Raw genomic sequence first — 25153 nt, forward strand, 5'->3', positions numbered from 1 at the left:
GTCCAAAAATTGAGAGCTTTTGCAGTCAGCTATGGTGTTTGCTTCAATTGCTTTTGTCAAGACCACTGTCTTATTTTTCTCCTTCTGTTTGTTCATGGATCTCAGTCTTTACATCTCTCAGTTAAGTGTACAGATAGCTGAAGTGGTCTACCTACTGACAGCCACCAAATGGGCAAATAATACTCTTTCTTAGAGAAACTAGAAAGCAATCAGTTATGTAAGAAGGTTAAGTTAATCTCATCTTAAACTTCGTCTTTCCTTTCTCTAATTCCAGTTCAGGGGCAAGATCTGGGTTCTCACTACTTGAAATTAAATCCTAAAACAGTATTGTCATTTTCCTCATCATCAGAACTTGCCATCTGTGTAATTCCAAGGGTGGGAAGGAGACCTTTGCATAGGCTGCAGTGATCCATACATCACTCAAGAGCGTTTGGGGAAATGACTCCCCTGACAGGAGATCTGAAGGTGGAGGTACAGTCAGCCAGTGTAGCTCACCATAACCACTCTGACTGAAATACAGAGATAGAAACAAGTGCAATTGCTGAGAAGCATCTCCAGTGATGAATAATGTCCCCCCTGTTGCCTGTTATCAAGTTGGTTTGTGTTTTATTACATCAACCAGCCCAGTCTTAACATTTATTAATGTCATATCATATATGATGAGGTGTTATACCTATAAATGCCTGTCTGGCAATTATCCAGGGAGCATTAAATAAAAATATGTTAAAAGCATGATATGGCTTTTTAATGCGCAAGCAGTAGGGCCTCATTTCATGACCTGTGTTAAACTGATTGTGTAAAATGTCCATTAAAAAAGCGTGCAGTAGAAGGACAGATCAGACTTTGTCAGAACTTTTTAAAATGTGTTCAGAATGATGGAGTGTATGGGGCAGTGTTCAAAGCAAATAATACATAAGCAAAGTAAAGAGAAGCATTCTCCAGTGTTTTCTTTCCATTCCTTCATTTCGTGATCTTATCTTTCTGTCTGGTTTTCACTTGTGATTCTATCTGTATTTCTTCTCAAATTAGGACAATATTTGATTTCCTTATCGTAAGACACCAGCTTTAGTACAGAGTTACTTGGGGCTTCCCACTGTATGTGTGTCTGCTTTGTTTTCCAGGAAGCCATTGTATGGATTGTTTCAATATAATTCCAGTATGATTGGACTAGAATCATTAGCCGATCCCTCAGATACCTGGGAAATTATAGAGACTATTGGGAAAGGCACTTACGGTAAAGTCTATAAGGTTGCCAATAAGAAAGATGGGAGCCTGGCAGCAGTAAAGATTCTGGATCCTATCAGTGTAAGTAAAAAATATTAAACTGTAACTTCATTGTTAATTTAAAAGAATTCTCAGAGTTGAAATGTAAATAAAATGTGTGAGATATTGAAAGTGTCCTGCTGAAGGGAACAATTTTGCAGAAGGAGTTTGGTACCAGCACCTGAAAGCTGCAACTTACAATTTCATCTTACATGCTATTTTAAGACAACATTTGCCTAGTTTCTTTTTTAGGTTTATGTAATTCTTCTGGTACAAATTTAGATATCTGTGCTTGGATCATGCAAATGAAAAGAAGGCACAGAGGCATTCCTCATAGGGGCCTGCTATAGCAGAGAAAATACAGAATGCTGTTAATCTTAATGTTCTTAATTTATTCTGTGTACTCCCCAAAAGAATTACTTTTCCCATCACAGAAGTACTGTGAACTTTAGGATATTTTGTAGTTATCATTTATAAGTGGGTACTTACAAAAGTGGATTACTGCAAGGCAATAGTTAAGATAAAAACGGAAGAAGAGCACAGCCCAAATTCTCAGAGGTAGTTCTGTGCCAGCTTCAGTTTTAGTGGGTATTAAATGCCTGCCTTCCCTTGAGAACCAAGGCCCTAGTTTTCAATGGAAGATTTAATTGGCAGCTGCTCAGGTTGGATCAAGCTGGAGTTTGACCATGACAGTTGGGCTAAAATATTTACCAAAAAAGTACATTTCTGTCATCTACCACTACTGAAATTCATGTTGGTTTTCTCTTTTATAAATCTGAAGGTCATAAATAAGATAATATCCTTTTTATCAAAATGCAAAAAAAAGGAAAATACATGTAAGACCTTAAATTTTCTGATAGTCACAGTCTGTGCAGAAACAAGGAAAGATTCGGTGCTTATGTACTGTTCTGAGTTGTGGCCTATGTGCTGATATTACACAGTATTTCCTAAGCATCACAGAATTCTTTCATTAACAAATATTTAGTAACATTTTCTTATTTCATGGGTTTTTGTTTCGTCTCTCTTTAATTGTTTCTGGTGTATGTATTTTCCTCATAAGGATGTCTTTGTTTTTACTGATATCCTCTTTGAGGTTTTGTGAAATTTCTCTCTGCTTGGTCCCATCTGATGACTGTAGAAAAAAGAAAAGTTCGTGTATTTACATTTAGCTTACACAATAAAAAATATGCTCGTGTAAAAACAGGTTAAAAAACTATACTTGTGTAAATTTTGTAGACAACTGAGCAAAGTGAATAATTTTTACTTTTCTGGTTAAGTATATTATTCACTGAAAGAATCCTTGAACAACAACTGCTTGCTTTACACAGACTTCACATTTTTGTATGTAAAAAAAGCAAAAGTGGCATGATTTGTTGAGGATTAAATTTACAGTATCGTGGGAGTACTTTCAGCTGCATTAAAGTAAAACCATTTAAAAGTACAAACTAAATAAAAAATGGTTGTTTTTATCCATGAGTTTGTTCTTGCTTTGTATGAACTTACTTGTGTCTATATGTTCTATGTGTTTGTGTTTTTTATTTAGGATGTAGATGAAGAAATTGAGGCAGAATATAATATTTTGCAGTTTCTTCCCAATCATCCCAATGTTGTTAGATTTTATGGGATGTTTTACAAAGCAGATCAATATGTGGGAGGACAGCTCTGGCTAGTACTTGAGGTAAAAACATTTTGATAACATTACATCTTAACTAGCACATGTTATTGGGTTTCTGTTTTTTTGTTGCTACAGGAGTCACTGGCTTTCATGATTCTCTGATTGGGGCCATTAGTCAAAATACTGGTGATAGATGATATGTGGTAGTCTACTGTTGAAAATCACATCCAAACGTAAATTTTGTTTAATAGGGAATGTCCTTGCATTTTATTTCTGTTGAAGTTGCTACATTCTGCCTCTAAAGCCAGCAAATCCTTTAGATAAGAATGGTTTGCCTAAAACCAGCTTGATTTTCTCATGTTGGAGGAAACATTAGGTAAGACATCTCTCTAAACTTTTGAAGAGCTCAAGCATCTGAGGGGAATGCAAAAGATGATGAAGTAGTAACATGGAGGAAAGCTAACAAACATGCTGCCTATTGCAAAAGGGAACGGAGAAAATGTAATGCGAAGGTCTGTTTCATGGTAATTTAAAACTGGAGGCTGGTTGTTGTTGAAAACTGATCAACAGAAGTGCGTTCTATTAACTCTTCTTGGCAATCACTGTTCTTGCAATGAAACATGTATCTTGGGGTCTTGTTGCCAGTTAAGTGACTGCCAAAGATTGCAAGATGAGTGTTTATTCTAGATGTTTTCTAGGCTTAATGATACAGAGCTTTGCACAGACTGATGAGCAGTAACAGACAGTTCGAACATTCCTCTGTGTTTTAACTAAACCAGTAAAAGTTAGCATTCACTTTTTAATTACTGATCACTTCAGAAATTCCTCTCCCTGTTCTTGAAATAGGGAATCTTTATTTCCACTTAGGTTGTGGAATCCCAACAATATGTCTAACTTCTGTATACTGCAGAATTATATAGCTTGAATGAAAACCTGTGATGTGTTTCATCTTAAATTTCAGTAACTATTAAAAAAAGGAGCTTTAGTATTTTTGCTTTGATGTTGTTTTTTACTGTATGCCTCCTTTGGCTTTGTGCTGAGTTTGGGCTTGGTTTCTCATGTGTTTTCTTTTTTAATACAAGTGTAGCGTACCCAACAGATGCATCGCATGTGGTAATCTATATAACAAAATTTTGTAAAGCAAAATCGTGACATATTCTATGTAACAAAATTGAATGTAGAATTTAAGAGTTAAGTGTTTGTATAGACCTTATCAATTATGTATGTTGATTTCAGGTGGGTTTTGGTGCACATTATCCAAAGTTTCAAAGAAATTTGACATTAAAAAAATCATGTTTTCTTTATACAGATAAATTTAACAGACAAGGCAAACTATTTCTTGCCTTGGAATTTACATGCAAATTTATATATGCATAGCAGTTACTTTTTATATTATAAATTAATGACACTTTTTCAGTAAAAGGGAATATACAAAGCGCTCAGACTTTGATCTCTGAGTCTTTGATGAAATATATTCATTGGATATGTGACTTCCAAAATTTGTAATAGAGGGTGGATTTTTTTTTCCTCTAGGCGCAATTTTGCCATGTTTACTCATTACGAGCAGGATCTTACTTTGATAAATGCCTAGGATGAGGAAGGGTAGCAAAAGTGGACACCTTAAATATTTTTATGATGTTGCAGTTTACTACATAGGGAATTTTAGAGATAAGCATTTTGTATTTCTCAGATAGGTGGAGCACAGACAGCTGTAAAGCAAGCTTCTTTACTTTTCCATCTAAATGTGCATCAGCCCACTTTTTAAAGTATTACCATTAGGTACGAAGTAGTAATGAAGTTTACAAGTTCATTTTGTCCCAGATCTTTACTGACTGTCAAGAACAGTGTCACTGACAGCTGCAGTAGTGTTTATGGGATATATTTATTTTCAGAGTCAGTCATTCATTTAACATATGGTACCAAACAGCTGTCAGTCTGTATCATTTTTCAGTTACAACCAGCTTGGGTTTTTTTTGAAGTGAGGGCATACTTTTCTGTATTTGATTTGCAGGATAGAGATAAGTTTAGAAAAGCCTATCTCAGTAGAACATTTAGTGTAATAAAAGCAATAAACAAAAGTCTTTAACTTAATGGCTTGGCAGAAAATGGTTAAGCATGGAAAGAAAAGCATGCACTTTCTCTCCCGAGATGATGAAATTCTCTTGTAAATACATCGGATGATTGATATTGAGCTGAATGCTCCTACCCAATTGATTTAAAAAATATGTAAAATTCCCTACTAATTAATTAAACAGTAAAGTCAGATTCCTTCAGAATTCATCAATGTCTTCATTGATGAAATTTTGCTTCAGAAACTTATTTACATAAAGGATGTCTTGTTTATCATGTGATCTAGTCCTTTCCATGAACTAAAACTTTTGGTCTAATGAAATTTTTTGATGTAAGGAGAAGTTAGTAATAAATGAAGGAAAATATCGATGTATCACAGAAATTAGTGATTGAACTGATACACAATTGTTAAAAGTTATTTGAGAGATGCAAAACTTGAGGTTGTAGAAATTCTGTTCTCATACCATTCTCCTGATTTATGTTGTAGTATTTTAAACTTAATACTGATCATGTAAAATGAACTTGTGATGAAATGCATGTGATTTCTGTATGGCAGAAACGTTGGTAAGAGCGCTGGCTGCAAAAACAGGTATAGAGGAGAAAATTCAATGAAAGAAAGGCAATAAATTCTCCCATCATTTTTTTTTGTCAAACAAATTAAGTAAAAGACGGAGAAAGAGGAGAAAGGAAAGAGGGGAGTCGCTCCTTAGAAGGGCATAGACAGTAAACCAATGGTGTGGGTGAAAACATATTTACAAAGATTCTAATTTTACTTTTTCTTCTCCTCTTTTGATCTATGGCAGCCCATTAATGGGAAATGCTTGCAAGAAGCTGCTTTTCTGGATCAGAATGTTTCATCTCAGTTGTTGGCAGCGCATGCCATCAAATCTGAGTGTAGAGATATGGCTTCTGTCTACTTTTATATTGCCTGCCAGCAGGAGTGTTGATGGAGTGAAAGTTTAAAATGACTGTAATTTGTTGCCTCCCAGTTATCAAGAGCATCAGTCTTTTCTGTCTGGCCTTTTCTTCGCACAAAACCAGTTTTTCAAAATGACAATGCATGTATTATTGTGAAAATACTCAAATAATGTAAATTGGACTTATAAATCCTCGTTTAACAACAAAATACAGTCATGTTCATAATATTTTAATTTTTGGTTACATTTTATAAATGACACTTTATACTTCTGTTTTCACTTCCCTCTCCCCATCCAGGCTGCTGTGATTTATTATTAACATTGGTGATAAAATATGTTCTAAGGTTGGGTGACAACATTAATAATTGCAAGGTAAAAACCTTGCTGTTCCCAGACTTGTGTTGTAGTGCAGTTTTGCATGGCAGGTGTTCACAGCCTAAATAAATATATTGAGTAACTGAGGACTTGTCTTGCTTTTTTCCCCCCCTCGCAACTCCCCCCTTCTCAGCTGTGCAACGGAGGTTCTGTCACAGAGCTTGTCAAAGGCCTGCTGAAGTGTGGCCAACGGTTGGATGAAGCTATAATCTCATACATCTTATATGGTGCTCTCTTGGTAAGGATATTCATTGGGCTTGTAATGACAGCAGAGGGTGCAATTTAGTCATATCTCATACATACATTTTCCAGTTATAAAGTATGGTAATGTTGACAATATTATGCGGGCTATTATAGCAGCAGGGGTCATATCAAGCATGTAATCCAGTGGACAGATGTTTCTATAGAGTATGTGCAGATTGTCTTCATTACATTCCCTAATAGTAGGGTAATTGTTTTTAAATAAGGGAGTAAACTTATTTTTGTTACTGCTGGTATATAGGGCCTTCAGCATTTACACAATAACCGGATCATTCATCGTGATGTGAAAGGGAACAACATTCTCCTGACAACAGAAGGTGGAGTCAAGCTCGTTGACTTTGGTAATGACCACTTCCCATTTGTTTTCCTGATACATGCAGTTTAGCCAAAGGCATCTGTTTACTTTCCCCTGGGAAGGCAGAATGCTCTAGCGAGAGACTTTTTCAGAAGAATACGCAGAATTATTTTAAGAAGGAAAAATGGAGAAGGAACCTGACGCAGCAAGAAGAATAAAAATTCTAACCAAAAATTAGTAATAGACTTTTAACTTAAAAGCTTAAACATAATTTAATAATTAAAAATAGTTCTGAAGGTACCATTTTATTTACAAAGCTCTTTTGCATTTCACAAGGAATGTCAGTTTCGGGGCAGTTGTCCTCCTAATTTGAATTTAGATGTTCTATCTTTTGCATATGAAAAGGAAACATTCTTCTCTCTGAAATGGCTTTTGCTAGCCTTAAGCATAATTTTTTCCCTCTGAGCAGAAGGTAAAATGGTCCCTTGGGTCCAAAACCCAACATCCATTTAATTTGTGATTATTGCTGTTAGATTTGAGCATTGCCAGTCTGGAAACATCATACGAAACAGGAGAGAGAAAGAGACAGATAGGTAGATAGAAAGGGACTTGGCAATAGAATCTAACACAGTTCAGCATTTTTTCTTCCGTTTAAACATGCAGTTAGAAAAATAAGGAAATGCTGTAGTCCCTCCAATATGTATGCAATCAAACGGACAATTTTATTAAAGGTATCAGAAACACATTATTAGTAATATGATTTATTAATGAAACCATATAATGCATAAGGTAATCATCATTGAGAATAGTATGGTGTGAATAATGGATGTTTGCTTAGTGGCGCCTAAAGGTAAAGACAAACATTCACAAAATGGGAGTAGTATACAATGGTGTGCCAAAAAATCCTGCAAATAGTAATATTTTTTAAAAAAAATACCAAAATATTAAATTTATGCATTGGAAAGAAAATTTAATACTGATGTCATGGTATTACAAATTTGACATAAAGATCTATTGAAGACACTAAAGTTAGTTGGGAAACAGGAGACTCCTTAGTATCTTCTAGGGACAGAAATTCATTATGTTGAATTTTAAAGGCAACAATTAAAATAGTGCTGGGAGAAACATGTGGCCTGAAGAAAAAATTGGAGTGAGTCCCTGAACTAGTACAAGGCATGAAGATCCCTTCTCATTTGGGGGAATTTTGGCAGCATGGTCTTTGTTTGTAACTACTCCATTGTGGGAAAAGTTGGCTTTTCTTCCCAAAGTAAAATGTTTTTATTAGATGGATCAAAAGCCTGAGCTGCAGTGGAAGCTCAGCTTGGAGCTCTGGCTTCCAAAGGCAGATCAATGTGATGCAACTCCAAGTGGCACATTCAAGAAAGCTGAGAATCACCTTTCTGATGTCCCATTTGTCTCTCTGATTCCACATTTAGGTTTTAGGTTTTTTTTCTACTTTTTGCTACAACAGTAACACTAGAAAATTACAACAAATATGACTACCTCAGAAAAAGACCTGAGTTAAATCTTGAGGGTTTCCTAACACTTAATGGTTAGGAAATGCCAAGAAATGCCCACATTATCTGTGTGCTTCCTGACTGAAGAAGCATAAGTCACTGAGCTTTCATTAAGTTGCTGGTTTTCCCCTCTAGCCCACTGCTGTACTCACAGAAGGGACTCTGGGAGCAAACTTGGAGTGAGTCACAGGCGATACTGTTTGTAGAGTGGCTTGTCTCATTTGTTGCAGAAAGTTGGAAGACACACAGAGAAAAGTGCAAGGAGTTCAGAAAGAGAAGCACTCTTAGTTCAGACAGTTGAATGGCATCAGATTGAAGACTACTCTTGCTTCTGCCAGTGTTTCTCTATGATGTTGCATCAAACTTTTAGAAGTGGCCACTCTGTTCCTCATTTTCCCAGTAGCTGGTTTGAAACATCTTGTCCTCCTTTGCCGAAGAGCTAAGTGTTCTTGAACTGGAGCTGAGATCTGTTACAGCTCTACTTGAGTCATGTGAAGTGCCTGAAAACTGAAAGATCTCAGATTAACGACCCCAAAACAGTGGATGCTTTGGATATTTTTAGGTTAATCTCTGGAACTAATAATCCTCTCCCATTTTGCAGGAATGTTAAGGAGATTTATTGTTTGATGAGGATGAAAGGAAACATGTAAAAGGGAAAAGAAATAATAATCTTAAATTTAGTATAGGATTGGATATACTCAGTAAGTAACTAGAACTCAAATTGATGGGGTTAAAAAGAATATTAAATGACTACTATTCGGTAAACAGTATCTGTTCTATCCACAGAATGAAACTGAATCTTGAAGGGGGGAAAAACAGTTACTTCATATTCAAGGCTGTACATATGGATATTAGGTCACAGAGAGGATTACACAGATATCCTTAATTGAGGCTTTTTTTTTTTTTTTGCCTTTATTGCATGACTTTACAACTTGCTTTGTCAACGTAACACACGTTTCTTCCATCAGCTGCTCTCGACAGCACGATATATTTGAATAAATGTTGGTCACAGTGTAAGTCGACCCAAAATGTCTGCACCTTATTCATTTATGCTCCTGCTCACTCAGTCGCTCCCACTGTCTCAGCCATTTGGTATTCTGCACTGTTTTGGAGTGTTGGTAGATAGCAGCTACAAATTAAGCTTGCTCAAGAGAAATCAGAGTTAAATGCACAGAGGCTTGCTGTAGGTCCTAGCCATTAACTATTTCACAGCAGTACTCAGGAAATCACTGAAGGCTTGCAATCACACTGAAAAATGAAAAATAAATACAGAATTGAATGTTGGAGCCAGCGATCGAATTATTTAACTTACAAATTGAGTCCCAATTTCTTATTTATTGGCATCAGTCAATGTGTATTGTATGTGTTTCTGTCCATTTTTGTTTCTGGGTAATGCCGTAGGAGCAGACCACAGTGATTTTTGTTTATTTTTAAACCAAGTTAAAGTGAAATATTTTTAAAGTCAATATTGGGTTTGTGTCAGTTTATGGGAATGCTCCTGAACTCTACAATTCAATTATGTTGACCAGAGCACAGAAGATTTGCTGTGAGAATTCCTTCTGATTTGTTAATGTTTTTTTGATTTCACTCTAGTTCTTTCTGACCCGTAGATCAGCCCCAGTCAGCAAAGCACTGAAGCAAAGGTTTTGTTTTAAACATGTGCTTAACTCCCTATGTACAAGCTGCACTGTGAGCTTGAGCTTCTGTGCTTTTCTCAATAGGGAAAGATTTAAGCAAGTGCATAAATGTTTTGTTGAACAGGAGCCTCTGCAAATACTCTAGTGAACAAGTTTCCTGCCAGTGGTGTTCAGGGAGTAAATTTTGGAAACAGAAGTTTTAAAGTCAGATTGTAATTTCAATATAATTTTATATACTTATGAAAATGGCGGAAAGAAGTCTGTGATATTTAGGTGGCAATTGAATTTTTAAGCTTGAATGAATGTGCTTCAAACTGAGTCATTCACAAAAAATCTCTCAGCAATTCTGAAAGAAAACAGCAAGCTGAAATTAATTTCAGTACAAATGCTGCACCTACTTTGGCCAGAGGTTCTGTATTTGTACTCCTAAGCCCGGGGTTTGTTTTCCAGATACTTGAAAAAAACTGACTGAAATGACAGAATGAATTTGAAGCCAAGTTTTTTGGGTCTGTTTTATTGCAGGTGTTTCAGCCCAGCTCACCAGCACACGGCTGCGTAGAAACACTTCAGTGGGAACACCCTTTTGGATGGCACCCGAGGTAGGCAAATGTTCCTGTCTGGGTTGTCTCCATTCATTGCAATGCACGCTTTGTTGTCACTTCCCCATGGTAGGAGAAAAGAGTATATTTTCTTCCCTTGCCTATGTCTGTGTTTCTGCTTTACTCTACGTTTAGGCCCCTCTTCAGTAAAATCAATGTACTATTAGAATATACAAAATAATTTTCATTATTTTCTTCTCTATAATGTTTCTGTTAAAAGTGCAGATAATCTGCAAATAACTGAAGGCCTCCTTGACTTTCCAATCAAATACTGTACGTTTTGGTGCGCTTGTCTGTGCCTCTAATATAGATCGAGAAAGGGAGGAGGAATTCCCACATCCCTGTCTTGCTACAGGACTCTGCAAAATCCTGACTCAGCTGTGTGTTCTTTACCCTTATCATTGACTGGGGACCTACACACTAAGACACGTGGATTAGCATAGATTAAAAATGGAGAAAAATAATCTACAGGCAGCCTAGTCTGTAGATTATTTGGTGTATTTTAGACCAGATTTTTGCATACTACTCACCAAACATAACCCTTTTCCTTCTATTTCATGAAGTTCTAGAAAGTTTTAACACACTATTGAACAGAAGTCCCTTATGTACTTTGCCTAAATTTGGGGTGAAAGATGTTAATCTTTATCCTCCTGGCTTTAAGAAACAGAAAATACTTTTGTAAGGTATAGATTATGAAATTAAAAAATAGGGAATGAAAGGGGTGTGCTCTGTTTATTTTTAAGTTGTTAAACCTTAATAGCAGTAGTAGCCTCATTTGTGTTGAAGGCCATTAGACTTATTTGAATTTTGGGGAATTTGAGGTGGAATTGCATCTATTACAAATGCACACAGGTCTATTTCTGTATGTCAAACACTTAAAAGTATCATGCAAACATTTGTTTTAAAACATTTTATACTTTTTGTACATCTGTTTCTGTTGCTAAGGAAGGCTGATTATAGCTGAGCAAAGAAAAGAAGCTGCTGTAACGGATCCAAAATTGATCTTGCACAGTCTCACAAAGAATGGTTGATATTTTACCATCTCCATAACAACCAGTTTACGTCACAAAGGAGACACAAGATACCTTAGAAACCACTGTGCAAGCATTATTTATGGAATCACCTTGGTTGGAGACATTCTGAAACCTTTATAAAATACTTGTCTAGACAACAGTGGACATATTATGAAATATTTTATTGAAGCCAGATTATTAGAAGTTATTTTTACGGTACTGTTTTGCTTGAATAATTGCCATCGAAGGCAGTAATCATACCCAATTTATTTTCCCATCCTGTTTGAAAATATTCATTCTCAAGGTAGAAAGCCAAAGAAATAAGCAGAGATTTTGATCTGAAAAATTTTGACCTGAAAATACAACACGTGTGTAACCCAATGTATGTTATGTACATAGCACATCAGAACAGGAACAGAAGTAGCTTTGAATGCTTCCTGTTTTGAAAAGATTTGTCAAAATAACCAAGCCAGTGCCATAAGCATAGTAACTCATATCACTTTTGCACGCCTGTGTGAGCCACACTGATCAGGCTTCATAGATGTACCAATCTGCAAAACAGCTGTAAGATGCTCAGATATCTGTTATGCTGTTGTTGAAATGGCTTTTAAATGACAAGTTGCATAACACACATGTGCGAGTCACTAACGTTGCTTTCTTTGTGTCCATATGAGTGACACACGTCAACCAATGGCGAGGTGCAATTTACCTTACTTCTGCGGAGATCTTCCTGGTATTTTTAAAATGTGCAGCGAAAATTTTATGTGAAAGATGTGGACTGCAATAAACTGAAAATCTCTGCTTGGGTAACAGCTTATTAGGAACAGTGTTTTCTAGATGAGACTGTGGTGAGATCAGTAAAAACTAGAAAAGCACTTCACAGTTGCAAAAATCTTACTGCCTAAAGGTGTTGACATAGGATAGAATCTATGTCAAACCCAAAAATACCATAAAATAACTGGACAGGAAGGAAATGTTACTAGTCAGAGAAATAGAAAGCATGAAGACTAGAATTTTTTTTTTTTAATTGAACTTTTACTATCTGTATTTGAAACATAGGAGCGCCTCAGTCAATGCAAAAGGCAATCTTGGGACCTCATCTTATCTAAGGGTGAGAAAGATGGATTTAATCTGAAGGGGGAGTGGAGAGGGGAGATGAAAAAGCTTGCCTAGGAGGAAGAGACTACAGTAGTGTTTCAGAGAAATGAATCTTGTGAAATGAAGCTGACAGGGAATCTTTTCCAGGGTAAACCCCAGGAAAATAAAACTTGGAGAAGGTTATTCAAGCTGACAAATAGGAATAACTGGGTATAAGCAGGAGACAAATGTGCTGGAAACTAGAATTATTGGATTAGCCTGGATCAGGAACAGTCTGTATAATGAGGAAAACCATTGTATTTTAAAATGAAGTTTGCAAAATATATCACAGGGATTATATGGCATGGTACTTGCAATAGCAAAAACTCATAGGAAAATAGCAGTGACTGGTGTAAGGTGTTCTGTTCAGTTCAGTGTTCTTACTGGTCAGCACGAAAAGCAGCAGTTTAACAGTTTTGAGTGACTCAGACATCTTAGAGAGCTCTTTTTTCCTGATGACTGTGAGGCTTGTTTAGCAGCAGCAGGACGAATCAAATGCCCTTGAGCATTTGTTTTGAGCAGAGCATGTGATTAACGTTTTTTTGCTGAAAAATGAAAATACAGGCTAAAACTAGGCTGTGTGGAAGCAACAGAGGAACTTGGCAAGGATGAGTCAGTTTGTGAGCAGCTTTAAAGCAGACTCATTGAAAATCAATCATTGCTGTTTAACCTAATTAGTATTATCTCACACTACAAACATTGACATGCAGAAACTGGAGCACTGAATAGAGGCGTGCAAAAAAAAAGATAAATAAGGCAGGCTAGTTTAAGAAGGGTGGATGTTTAAAGCTGCCTGTTCCGAAATTGCCAGTTACCTGAAATCTGCTACTGTTATGCTGAAGTAAATTGTGTTGAATGCTAGCAGAAGGCATCAGATTTTAACTTTACATCTCTAGTTCTAAACTCTAACTTGTCTTATTTTCAACCTACGATGCAGAACTGAACAAAATCTAGTTGAAATAGAATTGCAGCTTTCCTTTTTCCCCAATATAATTGTATTATCATGATATAGCTGGAAACATGACTCTTGAAACAAGCGCAGTTAGAATCTACGTGTTTTCTTTGGCGCAAATCTAGTTTTAAGAGTAGAAATTTAAAAAGAAAAAGATACCTGAAGTCAGAAAGAACTGGAGAGATGCTGAAGGTAATTTAAAACCACAGGGCGTATGCTGTTATATTTTACTGACAACTGCTAAAAATTGACAGTGTTGCATGCATACTTACGTGTTAAAAGGAACATAATTAAACATAGTTGATCCTTTGAAGAATTGTGTTGAAATATGACACATGACAGTAGGAAAGCCTGAGACATTGGTAAAGGTTTCTTATGAGTTCTGTATTAATGAGTTAACCAGAGGTAAAATCTTGGCTCTGTTTTGCTATTGATTTTCGAGGGAATTCAGTATTATTTAAAGCTACATGAACTCTGTGTTTTGGATATTTGTTACCATCCTGCCAAGATGAGGTGGTGATCAGTAAGACTGCCCCAGAGACAGCAGATTGTTTTCGTTCCCCCTGCTGAATCAAGGTGTACTTCCTGGGATAAAATTCAGTACATCTGTGCATCAGTATCAATTTATGAAGTATTAGAACAATAGCTGACTAGTTTAAATTATCTTTCTTTTTCCAATGTTTCTTTGTATTTTTCTAAACTTTAAATCTGATTATATGTTTGTGCAATAAGTCTAGTCCTAAAACAGTGAATAATACTTGCATTATTTCAGTACAAAGCTGTGTCTCTGCATAACCTAAAGAAAAATCAACCAAACTGGTAAAAAAAGCAGCCCAAAAAGTCATTTGCATTAATGTAGTTGAAAAATGTATAGAGAGAAAAATCTAATTTTGCAAAGACTCACAGCAGCTTTTCCACTAAAGACAATATTCATTACAGTAAGGGCTGTATTCAGGCCTTAGAATTTGATCAAAAAACCATCTTCCTTGTGGTAGATTAGGGCTGGTTTCTCTTATTTACCTCTCTATTGTAGGACATGAAAAATTTACAAAAAAATCCACTTAATAGTAAATACATTTCATGTTTAGTTAAATAGTGAGTTGGAAAAACAGCATAAAAAAGATAACCCCGTCACTAACCTGGGTTTATGTTTTTAATTAAGTCTAAACAATTACAGTGATACATTCCCATGAAACTATTGAATATATTCTCATTTTGTCATCACTTCAACCTAATTTATTTGCCAGCCCTTTGCTTACATCATGGGACTCAAGGTCAGCATCCTGTTAATAGCTCTACATCTCTTCACTTTAATTCCGTATTAACTAAAATTAACTCTTCTGATATTGACATTTTCACACTTGTAAATTCCAGCAAAGCATGGAATTTTGTAAATGTTGATCTATAATGAACTGTAGGAATCCACTGCTTAGTATAAAGAGGATATAGATTTCAAGAATGTATATACACTTATTTTTCTGCCTGAAAGCCATTTAAAAACAGTTGTACAGTGAAATAGTATACGTATTTTGTGATAAACATAAGGAACTAGGTACCTTCTTAATAAGGAAAATTTTGAAAGTATTACCTTATAACACCTTCCATGAAGGTGTAATAACTATTCTCTTACAGCAAATGATAAGATAGACTACTCAATTAGCTCTTACTGCAGGTTTTTTTTACCTCATGAATTACAGTAAATGAGATAATATTGAAAACATAATTTACAAAAAAATAACTGATTGTCCTTAAGGAAAAAACCTCACAGAAGAGAATAGAGAAAACTCTTCCTGCTTTTACAGAATTTATGTTTATCTGGGATCATGATTAATTAATAGTGAAATATTTGAAAATCCCACACATTTAGTGGGTAAAAATAATAAATGTGAAAAATAAATGGTAAAGATAAAGAATGGTAGCATTAAATCATTCATAACAGAGGTTTTTGTTACATTGTGATTTGAACAATTGTTTGTTGTTTAACTTTACTATATTTCTGATAGTATATTAAGCCTAGGGTATAAAGGAATTTTGAAATTACATCCCTGCTTTCAGGAGGCTAAAGTAGTCCACTTTCTGTGGCTCTCAAACCCAAACTTTAACAAGCTGCAGTAGTAAGGAGTTATGCTGGCTTGCTTAAAGTCCCGAAGGAAAACAGTGGAATTCAGAAAGCTGAATTGGAATACAGAGGTTTCTTTGAAGGAGATGGCACCCAAGAGGCAGAGAGCGCAGCAGGAGAGCACCAGCCAGCTCTCCCTGCAGAGTGGGGTCTGGCAGAATGCATTGCCTTTGCCTCCAGGAGAGCTCACCTCCTCATGAGCTGGCATGGCAGGAGGGCGCTGAAGAGGATGTGGCAGCTGGAGGGAACCTCACTAACCTTGATAACATGGCCATAATCTTGTGAAGGGATGTCAAGGGGTTGCAGATGCTTGTTTTGTTCTAACCTAAACAGTAGCTATGGAGGGGTTGTAAAACTTTCCTGTAGGGTGTTTAAAGATTTAAAAACCGTACCAAACCAAAACCCCCAAAACCGTAGAGAAAATAATTTCAGTACTACACTGCTCTGCATTGAGATCCCTACATGAAATGTGTTTACTTATAAGGTTGGAGTTGCCTCTGACTTTTTGGTTTCGTTGTGATACACCATTTACAAATCTGTGTGAGGAGTGTAGTGTGTATCCTTAACTGCTCAGGAGTAAGTCTGTGGGTCAGAAAAAAACCACGTCAGTGACATTTGTATTAGTAGTGTTGAAGCCATGATGCTCTTGTGATATAAAGCAACATAGATTTGGGTGCTCGAAAGCTTATCTGTTTTTCCTCACTTTATCATTTGGTCTAATAAAAGGTATTATGTTTCCCTACAAATGTAGCCTGCTGCCAGAGCAGTCTAATGGTCTTGGGAATATTTCACTTGCATGAGTTAAAAATAAAAATTGATAACTCAATTGATAATTAATTGTGTCAACACAATTGACTAGTTGACATATAATGAATTTTCAGTGAATCAACATTAAGTGTCATAGTTACTCATAAGAATTTTTTAAAATATTAATTTACTTTTATTTTGGTAAAATTTCTAAGAATATAATCATTTTCTGATACACCATTGAAAAATTTGTCTGATGATAATAAATAAGGAACTGGAATCCAAATAAGAAGATGGGAGAATATGGAACCGATTTAAATCACAAATTTTGTCATGTTTTAATTATGTGAATGTGCTTGAGGGGAGGGAAGGAGGGAGGGAAAGAGGAAGCGAGGGAGGGATAGAGATAGATAAGTATCACTTTGGTCTGGGTATTTCAGTATCCCCAGTGCTGCTGAATGCTATCATGAAAGGCTGGGGTTTTTTCAGTGCATAGAACTTAGAAGAATATTTAATATTATATTTCCTATGTAGATAATTTAAGTTGGGTTACATAGTGTCAGGTGGAGCACAGAAGTTCAGTGGGTTTATTTCATTTGACTTGCGTAGCTCGCACTTCTGTTCTCCTTGCAGCAAGGGTAACAATTTTGTGCCCCGTTCATTTTACATACGCAGTGCTTTTCAGCATTGTGCTCACACACCTCATAAGCTGCTTAGTTAGCTACGTCAGCTGGGCACAGCACCGCCTTTCAGGAGCATCAACCTTTTTAACTCCAGAAGCCTTTCTGCGGGTGGGTCACCAGTGCTAATTGCGTAGCAATCGTCTCCAGGTAGCACATCTGTACTGCTATTACTGGTATTGTGTTTGCTTGCAGCTATACTTTGTATGTGTACTTTATATACTGAGGCAAAATGAAAGTTCACTTCTAATAATTGTGGGTAAACGTAAAATTGTTTGATGTATTTTGCTTCAGCTAAACATATGTATAGCTTCCTCTCTGCCCACAAGTCGGTATGACCACTGTACAAATAACAGCTAGTTCTCTGTATCATCTGTTTTCCCTCTTTTAAATCCACCTGCGATTTACTTATGGGCTTGCTGAAGTTCAAAGAAATCTTTGCATTGATTTCAGAACAAGTAGAATTATATCCTTGAATATAAAGTCTTCTTGTCAGGGTGTGAATCACCCTGTGTATCTCTGTGAAGTTTCTGTTTCTGTAGAGGAGTTAAATCACACAGAATGCCTAATCACCAGCTTCTCTAAATTCCCTCCAGTTACTGTGACTGATGTGTTTATGTGCCACCTTTGCCAGACCAGTGAATCCTCCACTACCTCACCCTGTCCCAGTGTGACCCTCGGCACAATTAGTGTTGACAACTACCATCACATTGTCTGTTTCTCTGTGTGGTGTTGAGATGCTTTCCCTCCTACGGCAGTATGGCTGGGCAGGAAATCATCATGAAATTACAACTAATACAAAGGGTGACAGCCTGTCTCCTTAGGAACCTGGGCCACTGTGTGCACGTAACCAGTCTATGCCAAAGTGAAAGACTTGGTGCTTATTCCTGTGGCATTTACCGGCAAATCTCAGGATTAGCTACACCAGCCCCTGAAGCATTGGCATAAACATAGTTTTTGCAGCAAAGCATGCTACTTATTCTTTTTTGTTTGTACAAGCAGGGGAGGATTTTGCTGGATATAAAATAGGTACAGATGTGATGATCTCTTTGCACAAGGTAGAGAAGTGAGGTAGCATTTTCTTCAGTTTCAGATCATTTCTTCTGTGCTCTCTGTCTTCATGCCCCACTGGCCAGAGCAGGCATCAGCAGTGCTGAGAGGCACTCTGAGCACCAGAACTCTGACTGAAAAGAGCAGGTGTTTCCAAAAAAAAAAAAAGTATCTCTGAGTTCCTGATAGAGACAGAAACGTAATAAAAGATAATTCAGTGGCATTTTCCCTTTTTGTATTTGGCTTTTAGAGATTTTTGCTCTTCAGGGAGTTGCAATAGTTTTCAAGGCAAAGCAGGGCTGGGGCATTCCCAAGGACTTTGCTTGTAAACTGTGACTGAGAGAACTCTTACTTCTTCAGATTTCAAGGCAGAGTGTTGTCTGCTAGCCAACACATAAAGCAAGTTGCCAATGTGCACCTTTCATCAAGGAAAAAGCTGTAAAATTTGATTCTTACTTTAAAAATTAAAATTAGTGGCATTTGTGTTTCTCTAAGTGGTGCATAAATTGGTAAAATTCTAATAATAAATTCCATAGAAATTGAAAACTTGTTTCAAAACAAAGTGATCATTGAATTCCTATGTACACTGCATACTTGGTGTCAGAAGAGCAGTTCATTTTGTATGTTTTCTGTGAGACTGATCTCAGTATAGGCAAGCTGTCTGTCTAAAACATACTGGGTTGCATGGTCCACTGGCTGAATTTTTGTAAACAAAGAGAATGCAAATTAAGGGGAATATTTTTCTGAAAGAATCACTCTAGGCTCTGATATTAGAATGGAGGAGACTCTGATAATAGTTAATTCCCCTTGGTTAGAGTGCCAGTATTTTGCTATAGAGTCATTTTAATGCCACGTGCCATACTTACTGGAGGTGTAGCTGTTAGCTGTGGAGCAGAAGACACAGAAAGATGCATTATACGTTCCTTTCTCTTTGTTTGGTAGGTAATACATTGTGAAACTGAGAAAAGCTCAAAGACCTTTTTGTTTTTTAAAACAGCAGTTGCAGTATATTTGCTTTTCCCCATCCATTATGAGTGCAAAGCTCTCTGATGCTCATATTATTTTAGTGTAGCTGTTAAACTTTCTAAGACTGAGAAACATATCAAGTTCCGGTATCGGCCTGTAGTTAGAAGCAATTGTGATGTGCTTATAGAGGAAAAAGTGGTGGTGTCCTTGAATGTGGGAGACCAGCTATGTTTGTGGCACCGCTGACGAAGTCCAGTGTGACCTTGAGCAGGTCCTTCTTTTCCTTACCTTGAAAATGAATATATATTCCTCTGTGTCATAAAGCTTGAGAACAAATAGACAAGTATTTGCAAAGGACTCCACACACTGATGAGAACCAGGCAACTTTTGAGACAGTCACTTCCAGGAGATGGGCTCTAGCAGCTTTTTATCCAAGCAGATAAGTATTTTCATGTGTTAAAAAAGGAAGGAGAACACAGTGCATTTAATTATTCACATATGGATAAGCTACTTGCAACTTTTGAGTCATGGAAGCTGACTTGCGTGATTATTTTTTTTGAGGAGGTGTCCTTGAGGATACAGATAATTTGGGGAAATGTGTGAAGAAACAAAAATAATCAAGAAATACAAGCTTCCTTTTCAATCTCTGAGAAAAACTGCAATGAAGGAAACTTGGGCCAACACCAAATATGGCCTCTTTAGAATATATTATTTATCTCTGATGGATTTCCATGCTGAATTTCGTCCAAGTTTTTACATCAAATTTAATTTCTTTCCTTGTCTCTAAGGCATGGTATAAGGAAATGAAATTATCATATAGGCCTCTGAAATAAGGGTGGTGGTTTAAAGCACTCTGCTTGAGTTGCAAAGGATGTATCTACTGCACAGTAAAACTCATCATTTTCAAGAGAGAGGGGGATCTTTGGGATGACATCAAGGCTATTATGAACTCTTTGAAGAGCTAAAAAATATTTCAGAGCTTTCACTTAAGACATTCTGTTGAAGAGAAGGGAGATGGGAAAATGATCCTCATGTTACAACTTTGAAAGACACTGCATTGGCTAACAAAACTCTGCCTCTTCAAGATGAAGAAAAAAATCCCTGAACCCTCTTTTATTTACAGTGCTTATTTTCATTTTTCCCCATTCTGTTTATTTGGTAGTTGATGTGTAGGGGAGCGTGTATGTATGTTTTTCTCAGGTGGTTTGCAGACGTTTTGCTGACCACTTTATAATGTCTTGGAGATCACCAGTGTTCCTTGGACAATAGAAACACTGGTCTAATACTCTATCAGAAGATTCTTTGACATTACAGCAATAAAGGGAAAATACCACTGTCAGCAGAGTATGAAAAGAAATTTCTTTGGCATACTAACCTGGAAAAATTGAGGAGGAAGAGAGAGATCTCAACCCTTGTCAAAATATTGATGGAAAATTCAAGAGAGGTCTTAATTTTTCTGGACTGTTTTGCTCTAGGAAAAGAATGGAACTATTAGAATGTAGCAAAGGAATATACTAATGTCCAACTTTACTGCCAAAAAACCCTCTCAAAAACATTTTGGTATTATTTTTAACTCCTATGTTCAACACCCCTGATTTCTGATGAAATGTGTGGTGTATGATGGGGTCATGAGTCCCAGAGTAAGAGATGGACAGGTCCTGTGGGCTTGTTGGATATGATCTCTACCAGAGGCATGAATGCCTCTGTTAGGTGCAACTTATGGAGAAAGTAACCAAGAGGTTAAGCTGGAATCAGCAGCTTCTCCAGGAAAGGTTTTCTTACAGTAGGCTGTGAGTAGCTCTCTGCCAGCACCTACCTGGGCTGTTGACTTGCATGTTGGCATCTCTGCAAAGCATTGTCCCAAATTGAAGGTCTAACAGAAGAACTCAGAAGTCATACAGAATTAAAAAAATAGATCTCTTCTACTACATAGATACAGCTACCTTAGGACATGCTGTCAGAAGTTCTGTTTATCTTAAGTACAAATCAGTAGCAATAAAACTGTGAGAAAAATCATGGAAGACAATACCAGCAATATGTGCAGATTTGGGAAATTTTCAAAGCGGTTGGTCTAATTGATGAGATTTGGGAAGAGAAACTTGAGACAGGATTCCAAATCATGATAGAATAAAAGGCAGTGATGCTGCAATTTTTCTCTCATCCCTTTAAAGATAAGGGCTAAATTTAAATTTGGCTTGAATCTCACATTTAGATGCAGAATTGTTTCCAGGTTATATGAATGGTTAGCTCATGATTAGAATGCAAACAGTGGGTTAGCTGGAGGTGCGCATCAGGTTTGTGATACAGAACACTTCTGATGACCATGGAGACGTTCCTGTTAACTTCGGTTTTTCTTAAACAAGGTACATGGTATGTTAATTAAGACTTTTTTAAACTACTGAAATCTAGTAGGGACAAACTAAAAAAAAAAATAATTGGCAGAAATGACTGATGGAATATTCTTATCTAAAAAACAGCTGTACAAATCAGTCTATCCTCATGAATAGTCATAAGAGTTAATAAGAATAACATCAATAGGGTTCTCTGCTATTGTAATAGGTTTCTGTAGGGAGTGCTTTCAAAAACAGAATTTAGTAGAGTGATGTTCCTTGTATAGATATTTGAAGTATCCCATGTATTTTAAAACAGAGGGAGATTGTTTTTAAAGAAAACAAACCTAAGAGAAGTTCTAATTTACTGTTACATTGTTGTGGGGTTTTTCCTAACTAGGATATACAGGCAAGGATATGGATTTGAAAGTGACATAGGATTTTAGAAATGACTCAAAAAGTACATTCGTGTTATACTAGGATAGCGTGAATTGTACGTTACGTTAAAGCATTGTTTTCTCTGCCTTTTTTCTGATAGGTTATTGCTTGTGAACAACAGTATGACTACTCATACGATGCTCGATGTGACGTATGGTCCTTGGGAATAACAGCTATTGAACTGGGGGATGGAGACCCTCCTTTATTTGACATGCATCCGGTGAAAACCCTGTTTAAAATTCCAAGGTATGGCACTAGATGGCTCTCTTCACTCACTAGTTTGTTCAAAGGCAATCTAGTCACAGGAGAAAAAAAATATTTGGTAAACATTTGTGCTTCAAATCCTAAGAATCTGTCATAGGAGAAGACATTAAAAAGCTGTAATGTTGAAGATTTTTTTTTTTAAGCCTGACTTCTATAATAATTTATATTTAAAACACCTTGAAATGATAAAGACGTATGCATTTATTTTATTCTTATTTTAGAATATAAAATCATATAATATCAAGGTCCCTCCCTTCAAAAATTCTTTTCTTAGCTATTGATGAAAACATTTGCTTTAAAAGAAGAAGCAGCCAGCATTTGTAACTGTTGAATAACATTTTTAAATGTTAATCCCCTAGAGTGTTGAGCTTATTTTACTGTGGAAGAAAACTGCACAATTCTGGCAATGCTATGAAGCAGTCTGGCAGTGTCAGCAAACTGTAGTCATAATTTATTTTTTCATTTACCCAAGGATGTTAAAATATGAAGATTTGGGTTGTCATACATGGAAATTAAAAGGGATAGAAATGCCCTCTATATATAGCAATGTAAATTAGCTGTATTATTTCATGCTATATATTTTTGGTTTCATTTTGTTTTGGTTTCATTGTGTCTTCCTGAATAAGTTGGGATTGACACTGTAAAATAGAGTTTAACAACAGAACAGTTGTAATAATAGAAGAAAGTGTCCATCATTTGATTAGACTGGCATAGACTTGTCTTTTCCACATTTTAGTCATAAATAAGGAATCGCCACTAACTGATAACAGTTTAAGACCTTCAGCAATACAAGCATTTGACCTTTTGTTATCTGCACAGTTATCACAGGCTTTTAAAATCTCTTCTGATTGCAATTTGCATTTCTGATTAAGTCTATTTATATGCAGATACAGTTGTGCTGGGTTCTGCGTCATATAGTTATCTCCTATCCGGCTCAGACATGAACTGCCACCACTCTTTCCAAAATTATTCGTACTGAAGCAGCGGTTCATTTTGTTGCCTTTGCACAAGTGTAAAACAGGTCCTGGCAATTAAGGCAGCAAGGGAGGCTTCAGATTACTAAAGCAATATCTATAAATTTTGTCAATGAGCAGAACAGTTCAAAAGGACAGAAGTCATATCAAAAGTAACAGCAAGCAATAGGAAGATATGTAGAATAGGGCATATAGAGGCTTTGTTTTCTATCTAGAGTTTACGTCTTTCCCTATTTGCTGTTGCATCTCTGTATGACTTGGATATTTCATCTTTTTTTTGCTATTTGATGAATTAAATAAAGGGTACATTTACTAAATAGAATGCTAGCAATTTTTAAGTTGAGCAATGTGCCTCTGCTTTGCATTTTATGAGCTATAACCCTGCTGCTGGTAACTGTGCATGCATATTAGATAAAGTGGACTGTGGTGGGTGCTGGATGGCATAAGGGCCTGGATTATAGGAGATAGAGCTTCTCTCCTGGCACTTGTTTGAGGTCAATTCAGAGGGATAGCAAATGTGATGAAAAGGTGCATTCCCCTCTTATAGTAGTTTGACAGTTTACAAGTAATCTTAGTGCAGTTCCTGATAACTGTGCTGCAATTCACACATTTTTAACAGCATTTTCAGCTTGAGCATTGAGGCCCTTCTCAGGTTGAAAGTGGTTTTCAAGCACTGGTCGTTGAGCGCTCAAGCAGCAACATGTAGAAGCATTGCAACTCACCTTCTGAGACTGTTCATTCCAAAATACTCTGAGCTCAGGGATCTGGCGTCTTTACAATTTCTGCTTTCATGATAATATCTGTGTCTGAAGTTGTAAATGCAAATGTTAAGCCAGTTGGTCATTTTTAGGTAGTTAGTGTCCTTGAGTATCATCTCTGAAATTTTCCAATACAAATTCTCAACTACTATAACATCTAGTAGCAAAGAAGCCTACAGGGTAGCTATATTTTATTGGAAGAACTCTATCCTGTACTATGTCACTCACTAACTTTATTTGGTAACCCTTAGCTGCATTATGAGAAGAGGAAGTCAATCCCTGTTTCCCCTCTCCACATGACTTAATGTCATTGTAAGACCAATCAGAAGAAGAGGAACCCTGCTGTTTCTTCTCTTTGCTGTTGTTTTCCTTTTCTTTTTTGTTATTCCTTTGCAGTTTCTTGCCCAAGACTTTCTCTGCATCCATTGTGCATTTGAGCCAAAGCTCAAGTTTCAGCCCTAGTTTTTGGCTTGGTGAAACTACAGTTAGACTCTGGACTTAGTAAGTTTCTTAACTGAGACAAGCACTTGTCGCACCTCCGGAGGCATTTGTGCTGTACACAGGGATCTTCATGTCTTAAAATTGCTTTGCTGATACCTGCAAACAAACAGCTCAGATTAGGGTGGAGTAAATGAGAGGCAGCGTGTTCATGCAGCTGAAATTCTTGTCTCAGCTGAAGGGCGGTAACCACTAGCGAGTGCTGCCTCCTGCTTTCTATAGGAGGCTGCCTGCTTGAGTTTTCCCATCAGCAGGCTCTGCTCCACCCATCATTTAAATCAGGATATAATTCTGCATATCTGGTGAGATGGAGGAAGGGCTCACTCAGCTGACTGCCCTCAGCTCATGGATGAGTGACAGCACTGCTCTCAAGTGAAGTCTGGAGCTTACTGATCCTGGGGGATATAGTGAGAAAGAACTCGTTCAGCTGCGTTTTGCTTTCACCTGGGAAATGGCCACCAGCAGGAGGTTAGCAGTTTCCAAAATTGTCTCACAACTGTAATTTGCCATTCAAACCACATTAATATTGGAGTACAATGGAGCTGAGTACTAAGGTACACACTTCTAATTCTGGGATTCTAGAGGTAGTTTTGAGACCTGAAGAAATACAACCTTATATAATTCCAGCCTTGTGTATGTACCCAAACTCTAATTTCTGACAGACATACATAATTTGAT

At 36.7% G+C, this 25153-nt stretch overlaps 1 protein-coding gene across 1 annotated transcript in view; it reads left to right on the plus strand.

Annotated features, from left to right (window-relative positions):
* Positions 1 to 438: 438 nt before the first annotated feature.
* The window catches only part of MYO3B (myosin IIIB), a 181701-nt gene continuing 156986 nt past the window's right edge, over positions 439 to 25153 (plus strand). Inside the window, exons 1-7 of the mRNA XM_074145732.1 lie at positions 439 to 476; positions 1122 to 1305; positions 2807 to 2941; positions 6374 to 6478; positions 6743 to 6842; positions 10473 to 10549; positions 22082 to 22227. Of these exons, the coding sequence (XP_074001833.1) occupies positions 439 to 476; positions 1122 to 1305; positions 2807 to 2941; positions 6374 to 6478; positions 6743 to 6842; positions 10473 to 10549; positions 22082 to 22227 (785 nt within the window). The remainder of the gene's footprint in view (positions 477 to 1121; positions 1306 to 2806; positions 2942 to 6373; positions 6479 to 6742; positions 6843 to 10472; positions 10550 to 22081; positions 22228 to 25153) is intronic.

Source organism: Numenius arquata, chromosome 3 (assembly GCF_964106895.1).
Source record: "Numenius arquata chromosome 3, bNumArq3.hap1.1, whole genome shotgun sequence".
Taxonomy (NCBI): Eukaryota; Metazoa; Chordata; class Aves; order Charadriiformes; family Scolopacidae; genus Numenius; species Numenius arquata.